The sequence below is a fragment of the Punica granatum genome, unplaced genomic scaffold, assembly GCF_007655135.1.
Source record: "Punica granatum isolate Tunisia-2019 unplaced genomic scaffold, ASM765513v2 Contig00336, whole genome shotgun sequence".
In the NCBI taxonomy this organism is placed as follows: Eukaryota; Viridiplantae; Streptophyta; class Magnoliopsida; order Myrtales; family Lythraceae; genus Punica; species Punica granatum.
Genome location: NW_022204288.1, coordinates 63,784 through 72,433, shown reverse-complemented (window position 1 = coordinate 72,433; position 8,650 = coordinate 63,784). Strand labels below are relative to the sequence as shown.

Genomic DNA, 8,650 nt, shown 5'->3' with positions numbered 1-8,650 from the left:
GGGGTGAATAGCACTAATAAGTGAAAAATGGCTTATTTTATTAAGTCAAGTTTTGTAACTTACTCATTAAGTGGTTTTTGGCCTAATGATTAAGTAGTTTAAACCCTCATCTCTCATATTTTCCTCTTTCTCCCATTCATTTTCCCTTATAACTAACTTTGTAACTAACTTTTAAGCACTTATTTGATTAAAATCGAAACTAACACATGCTTAGTGATCTATATGCTCAACAGTAATCAGCTAAACTTTTCTTTCTTATGGATAAAGTTACTGAATGATGTGATCTTCTGCACTGATGGTTTATAGTATTTTATATTCCTGGAGACCGGCAGATGGTGGAATTATATGGAGAATTTGCATGTTCTTTTTTGGTCATTTTACTCCATTTTGTATGCTTTTGTCCCTTTGATTCTCATTGTGGTACCTGCTGATTGTCATTTGTAACAATATTCCTTGGCTTATTATTCCTGCAGTGCGTGCTATGTCTGCTGAAGAGGAAAGACTATGGAATGTCGTCGGCGCGAATTCTTTAGATTTTGATGCCTGGGTTACCCTAATCGATGAGACTGAGAAAGTGGCCGAGGTATCAGTTGGTCATGTTTTAAATTGAATACTCGTGCTTGGAATATTGTTTTCACATGTTGTCACATTCCTTAAGGTATTTGTTGCAGGATTATTGAAAAATGTGTTTTGTGTGACATGTCTTCGCTGTTAGGGTATTTGTTGCATCAGCCATTGGTCTGTCAATGAATTGATTTTGATAGTATTGGCCTAACCAATGGCTTAGACCTTTGTGCCATGTAAAATTACCGCTAGTGTTTCAATCCATTGTAAAGACCGCATCTGATTGTACTGGAGGGATGGGTGGTTTCTTCATGATTTATGATAAGAAAATCACTAGCCATCTGCAAACCTCGGAGTGGAAACTAACTTGGCTTTCATACGTTATGCCTTTTTTTCCTCTCTCTCTCTTGAAGGTTTGCTGTCTTGAGTGTTTCCTGTCATGCTCACTTCATGTTATGCTTACCAATGTTTTCCGTGTGATTGCCCATAGATATCAATTGCTTGAGATTATTTGAACTTTGTTGGTTTATTGCTATAGTCATACTTATTCTAAAGGGAAATTGTTGGTTGACTGGCCCGGTTTGTGTGCATTACCCATGCCTTTTTCTACAGATTTGTATTTGTATTTGTATTTTTCTTCTGTTTCATCGGCAAATTATTACCTTGTATGCAGGGAAACATCTTGAAAATTCGGAGGGTCTATGACGCTTTTTTGGCAGAATTTCCTCTCTGCTATGGTTATTGGAAGAAGTATGCGGAGCATGAGGCACCTGGCTCAACTGAAAAGGCGGTGGAGGTTTATGAGCATGCTGTCCAGGCAGTTACTTATTCTGTTGACATCTGGTTGCATTATTGCAGATTTGCTATTAACAAGTATGAAGATCCGGATATTATTAGAAGGTAACAACTGTCCCAATTATTTCCTCTTATTTCTTTGTTTCCGTTGATCTTGCATTGCTTCTTGCCTTAAAGTCAGATGAGGCTCTTGGTTTCTTTTCTCTGACAGTCCACTGTCGCTTGAGCAGTGATACCGCAATTATGGAGAAAAAGGTTTCAGGGATACACTTTCATTTTGATTTGCATACCTCTACCTTTCGACTACCTTAATAGAATTCAGTTGTAAAATAATTTTTCTTGTGTCGCTCCCTCATCGCTCTACCCCATTGATTTCCTCGTTGAGAAATTATCATTTTTATAGTAGCCCACGCTTGTCCTGAGTTAAATATCAAAACTCTGGGGCGCGTGAATATGCAAATTGCTGCTGCGAAGATTCATCCTGCTAAGGGCTAAGATGACATTATCTCTCCTCAATTTCATCAACATTGTATGGTTATTGGAGGAAAGGTAAATGCAGGGCTTGGAAGCATCATATGCTGTTTGAATGAATTTCTTGAGTGTCAGTACTACAGGCTTTTTCCTTAAGAATTATTATTTGCAGAGGTTAACATGTTTCGTGTTCATGTTTCTTCATGCTTGTGGTGGTCCAGGTTATTTGAACGGGGATTAGCCTATGTTGGAACTGATTACCTGTCGTACTCCCTTTGGGATGAATATATAGAATTTGAGTATAAACACCAGGAATGGAGCCGACTTGCTATGATCTACACAAGGATATTCGAGAACCCAATTCTGTACTTTGATAAATACTATAGCAGGTGATTCCTCATCTTGATACATTCTGTTTCTTGTACCATAAATGTTGAGTTTGCTGATATTGCTGTTGCTTATCCGTTCTGCTTCATTTATCTAGGATGATAATTTAATTAGATATAGTGTTAATTTAACAATTGGTAATTGTGCTTGCTCAGATAAGATTCATCAGATATGTGAACCTTGTATGTTTGGTATTGCAGCTTCAAGGAGTTGGCTGCAAATCGTCCTTTATCTGAACTTAGAACTGCTGATGAAGCAGCTGCTGCTGCAGCATCTTTAGTGTCAGAGGCTTCTGATAATGTGACTGAAGGAGAGGTTCCTTCTGATGCTGTTGAACAGTCTTCTAAACCTGTAAGTGCTGGCTTAACAGAAGCAGAGGAGTTGGAGAAGTATATCGCCATTAGAGAAGAGATGTATAAGAAAGCTAAAGAGTTCGATTCTAAGATCGTTGGTTTTGAAACAGCTATTGGGAGACCGTACTTTCACGTGAAGCCCCTCAATGCTGCAGAACTTGAAAATTGGCATAACTATCTCAATTTCATAGAAAAAGAGGATGACTTCAGCAAGGTATCTGGGTGGATAATCCATTTGATTATCATGGTGGATTGTAGTTTCTAGTTTTCTATTATTTTCTGCAGTGACTTACGCTTAGTAATACCTGCTGCTTGATGTGCTATATTGGCTAAAACCGTTGGATGAAGCTACTTTTAAAACGGGATATTGAACTGAGACTAAAGCATGGGCCTTCAGTTTGGTTTCTTTAAAGGCTAAGTATTTCAAGCCCTTATTTGTCAATGGACTTCATAGGTTTCTGATCCTTTCAGTTTTCCCCCTTTTTTTAAAGTTCCAATGTTATGCATGCAGGTATCTACTTATCTTCCTAACCATCTGTCTGTCAGGCAAGGAGGGTCCCTCCTTTCCTATTAGAGGGGCCTCTCTGTTCAGCAAGAGAGTATTTCTTATGCATATCTCCTCCGTGTTTTGGGTTATTCCTTCATTTAGGATGGTGGTCGTGATAAGATAATTTACGTGTCATAATTGTGGATGTCAGGTTGTGAAGCTGTATGAGAGGTGTCTGATAGCTTGTGCCAATTATCCAGAATATTGGATGAGATATGTCAAATGCATGGAAATGCGTGGAAGCATGGACCTTGCCGAAAATGCACTTGTGCGTGCCACCCAAGTATTTGTGAAGGTATTCCATTTTCCCCTTTCATAAGTTATGAAAGTAGTTTCAATTCCCATCCAGCATTCCTGCATGAGACTGGCTTTTCTTTATTGATAGGATGATTGACTTATGTTGGAGCTGCTAAATACGTTATTCTCATCAGTCAAAATTACTTGTGGAGGGAACTCGTCTGTCTATCCTTGATACTTTTAATTTTAGTAGTTTGACCTCTCTTAGTGAAGAGAGTAGAATATCCAAATGAATAATGTCTTTAACTTTTTAGCTGTCAGCAGAGAAAGTTGCAGTAAGAAGAATCTTTGAGAAATTTTCAATAGCTTCTTATACTCCTTTTAATTTTGATTTCTCTCTAATAGGCTCTGATTATGCCCAAATAAGCAACTCTATAAGAATTTGGCTTGAATAGGATAGCAGAGAGAGATGATCGCTATAAATTGACAATCCTTGCTTGCTGCAAAAGTTCTGTCATGTAATACCAAAAGAAATAGTTCTTTTTGGTAAGCAATAATTGTCGACTTAGCTGAAAAGAGGTGAAAATGGTTTTATTGATAGTCCAGAGTCCTACTGAGTGTCATTGTATGGATCAAAAGGATGGACTTTGGATTAGCTTTTGATATTTGCATCTCTTTCTGGTTTGTTGCTTGTCAGTTGGATTTCTTATTTTATGGTTACAAGTTACCAATTTTATGGTTTTTTTCAGAGACAACCAGAAATCCACCTTTTTGCTGCTTGGTTCAAGGAACATAATGGGGATATATCTGGTGCCCGAGCTGCTTATGAACTTGTCCATACAGAAATTTCACCTGGTCTTCTTGAGGCAATTATCAAGCATGCAAATATGGAGCGCAGACTGGTAATGATCTGTATGATTGTTCAAGTTGATGTGGCTCTAAATTGATATAGGTCTTAGAGTATCTTTAAGTATTTTTAATTTGGTATTCTCTCATTCTTTCAGGGGAACCTGGAAGATGCACTGTCTATATATGAACAGGCAATTGCTATTGAAAAGGGAAAGGAACATTCACAAACATTGCCAGTGTTGTTTGCTCAGTATGCTCGGTTTCTATATATGGTACGTTAGGCGTGAATTCTTAGATTTATGTTCAGGTCGATGTTATATTATTTGGGAATCCTTCGTCCGATTTCCAACTAATAAGCATACAGGGTCCATATGCCTCTTGTCTTTTTATTTAAAATAACATATGCAGTTTTGTCACTGTGCTGTTGTTAATGCTGTTGCATCTGCTGGCCCTACTCATGTCTAGAAATTTCTAGGGGATTGGAAGGAGAAGAGTCCTCCCCCCAACACCCTCCCCGGGCCTTTTTTTATTTTTTTTCTCCTTTCCCGGGGGTTCCTTGGAAAGGGAAGGTATTGGATTTGGCTGGAATTGTGGGGGGAGGGGTGTGTGGGGGGTTTATTTGGTTATGCATAATAGCAGCTGGAGCTATTTGTACGTTCACGACTCGCCCTAAGAATAGAAAAAAGAGGAGTAATCTCTTGGAAAACAAAAGGATTTGGATAAGTTAAATAATTGACCTGGAGAATGAACCAGATATACTGTTTTTGTCCATTTTTTTCAACATCTCTTTTCTTGCAATGCTTTTTGTAGGTATTGGAACCTTTCTGAAGGGATGGAATTCACTAAATTTTATGTCAAAATTTTATCCTCTTCCCAAACTGAGTAGCTGATCCTTTCATTTTGTTAAAATATATATGTTTTGGGAGTTTTACCTTGGTTATAAGTGCATTCTCTTCATTGTTCAAATATTGGGACGGCTGAGGCGTTTTTTTTTTTCCCTTTAATTATATTGAGTGTAAAAATTGTTTTGATTGGTGTAACATTGGAGAGTTAATCTTGATTGTGCTTGGGGGACTTTGTCGACTTACTAGAACATAGCGGTGGCACTTTAGTTGGGCCTTTTCCTTGAGTTACTAGATCATAGCACGGAGAGTTCCAGTTGGGCGTGCTTTTTTCTTGTCATTCCAGGTTTCGCTTTATGCTTTAAAGTGTATACAGGTTACATTTTGCAGTATTTATCGATTGCAGCAGCTCTAGGCCTTGTATGTCAAAATATGACTCTTGTTCATCTTAGCGGGTCCTGTAGTGATACGATTTGCCTATTGTTACTGATAAGATGGCTGAGGAATGCTTGTTTTTTATTAGGATTTATTAGATCAGATGCTGTAGCATAAAGAACATATATAATTCCGAAGCAAAATTACTTGTGCCATGTGCACTATTAGAATATGTAATCTTCTATGCTTCTTTGTATATTTGATGATGGGTGTCTTGATGAGTCAACTTTGATGTTTCAATACATATATAGGTGCATGTTCATTGTTATGTTCCTTTGTTATTAGGCCCCTGGAAAAGAGGAGAAAGCTAGAAATATTCTGATGGAAGCGCCTGAGCATGTCCAATTATCAAAGCCATTCCTAGAGGTTGCCCTTTCTTACGTACCTCTATATGATTACTCTTTTCTAAAAGGGCTTCCTGTAGCTAAGCTGCCAGCTCTGCATTTTTTTTGTACAGGCCATGATTTCCATGGAGACCATGCTTCCACTGCCAAAGCGAATTGAGTACGTTGACACGTTAGTTGAGAAGTTCATTGTTCCAAATCCTGATAACCCCAATTCTGCCAGTATGGCTGAAAGAGAGGAACTATCTAGCATTTTATTGGAGGTGAAATTTTCTCAATTGTGTATTTGTGATGAGATATGCTAAAGTTACACTATATATATGTGTGTGTGTGTGTGTGTGTATATTCTTTTCTGGTCCAAAGAAAAGTGAATCGCTATACAAGTTTAGTGAAATATCATACTTATCCAATAATAACCCCAGATTTTATATTCGATAGGATAGAACTGTGGTTGAATCGGGACTGGAATGGATGGTTATACACTTCCAATGTGAAAGCTTTTAAAAAAACAAAAAAAAATTATTTGTATTTCTTATTCCTTGATCTTGATTTATGAAAGTTATATTCTTGTTAATCTATGCTGCAGTTTCTGGATTTAGTTGGGGATGCCAAGTTCGTGAAGAAGGCATATGATAGGCATCTAAAGACATTCATAAACAGAACTTCTGCGATCTTGAAAAAACGTCTTGGAGAAGATCTTTCATCCGACAAGTCCAAGTTGGCAAAAGCTGATCCTGCTGCTACTTCACCAGCGCAATCCCTGGCAGGTGCATATCCTAGTGCACAGAATCAGTGGACTGCTGGTTATGCGGTACAACCTCAAGCATGGCCACCGGTTGCCCCAGCACCAGTACAACAGTGGAACCCGAGTTATACCCAGCCAGCGGTAATGAAATCATGGATCAAATATCTTTCAAGATGAATAATCAGTCTTAGGATGTCTTACTATTTTATTTGGCTCGGTTCAGTAATATACCATGAGAATGTCAGTTAATATGCTGATAGAGGAACTACATGGAATCACTTGATCTGTAGTTATATATTTAACTTTTCCCTAATCTGCAGCTTCAGGTTTATGGCGTGTAGCATTTTACATGCATGAAGCTTTCATTTGGCAGGATATTTTCATAGGTGTCCTTTTCTGAATTTTAAATGATCGAAGAAACTAATATAGTTACCAGTGAGGGAGCATTAGCAAGGATGGAGGATAAAAGCTGTTAGTAAATATAGAGCTTTCAAAAATTCGAAAATTTGATACTGCTTTTTGGAAATTTTGTTCTGATGGGTAACTGCATTTTGTGGTCTGACCCCAGTTTATTTATGTTGAGTCACTTATATTTCTTATTACTGCTGCTGTTAAATCGCATTTTGATCTTTTCCAGTTATTATTGTTACTAGTATTTGTTTGTTCGTTTTAGGCTGCCTATGGTGGCTATGGGACAACTTATCCTCAAACATCAGCACCGGTACCACAAGCTGGCACATATGCTAATTATCAACCAACTACTTATCCAGCACAGGTACCGAAACATTTAATTCTCTTTTTAACTCCTAATTTTCCGGTTACTTGGCAGACAATCACCATTTTCTCTGTAGAAAGATGGAACGAAGTGGATGAAAGGCATTGTTATTAACAAGTGGTATTAGATGCTTGGTTCTAAGCGATCAGATGTTTTGATCATGTTCGTTCTCGTGCCATCAGTTCTATCTCCTCGAGAAGTTTAATGTTAAATAATCAACATGAATGTCACCTTATTTACCGTCCCACGTGATTCAAGTGTCACTTGTGCCGTGTCTGATTGACGCTAACTTTCTATTGTATCATTTAACTATAACTATTCATCAAAGACTGATTGGTCAAAATCTTCACAATTAATTCAGGTGTACCCCCAACAGCAGAGTTATGCACAACCAGCTGCAGTGTCAGCACCAGTAGCAGCAGCAGCTGCAACCCCTCAAGTGTCTACAGTCCCTCAGGCTTACTATGGAAGCTATTACTAAACAAAGTTTAGCCAACAAATTTTGCACCCATGAGGATGGAGCAGACCGGACATTGACGCTGCTGTTTTGCAGAGTGCGGTTTAGGGGGAGTAGGAGATCTTTGGTTGATGTGGATCGAACATACTGTCGGAATTATAGCTGTATTCTTACCTCACTTAGGTAGGTCTCTCTATTTGCAGGGTCCCGACCCTGTTAAGTACTGTTGTTCTCTCTTTTTAAGTATGTATCTTGGAACTGTTTAGGAAAGAGTGTGTTGCTGAGTAATTTTGTGGAGTATTCTCTGGTCTTGTTTTAGTTCTCTCTCCTCTTCCTTTGTAATCATCTTCGACGCAAAATTTAAGGAGTCAGGTGACTGTCAGTGGGATGGGATAAGTTCATATGACCTTAAGTAGAGCATGCTCAAGGCTGTGTGAATGCCGAATACTGGATGAGATATCAAATCGGCCTGTGATCAGTGAGATTCTTCTTTGTAATAATAGCTGTGAATGTTGTATTGGCTTAACCATCAAAATCACATGGTCCTTGGGTTCATAGACGCATTTTGTAAAGGAATGTGTAAATATGTCTATAATATATCGTGGTGAATCTATTAATAAACCCTTTCGGTAGCAGCTCAAGCAGCCAGATCATAAAAAATAGCAGGGGATGCATTCTTGGATAACCTTGTCAACTTAAAAATGCAAACATTCAATTATGTAAATTGATATGTTCAATATAATTCAAAAGGTAACATATATTGGGGCGACATTTTTATTTTATAGACGTAAACAGGTAAACTTTTAATTATGCAAACTAATATTTGAAATAATTAAATAAGTACTATAT

At 37.9% G+C, this 8,650-nt stretch overlaps 1 protein-coding gene across 1 annotated transcript; it reads left to right on the top strand.

The window, feature by feature from the left end:
• Positions 1 to 473: 473 nt before the first annotated feature.
• On the top strand, positions 474 to 8,360 carry LOC116190158 (pre-mRNA-processing factor 39-like; the record flags this gene model as incomplete). The annotated part of the gene is given in 12 exon segments (XM_031519820.1): positions 474 to 583; positions 1,238 to 1,464; positions 2,052 to 2,219; positions 2,418 to 2,784; positions 3,269 to 3,412; positions 4,104 to 4,256; positions 4,359 to 4,475; positions 5,766 to 5,846; positions 5,938 to 6,087; positions 6,411 to 6,710; positions 7,243 to 7,344; positions 7,706 to 8,360. Coding segments are annotated over 12 exon segments (2,039 nt in total), but the record flags the coding sequence as incomplete, so codon positions are not given.
• Between the last annotated feature and the right edge of the window lie 290 nt (positions 8,361 to 8,650).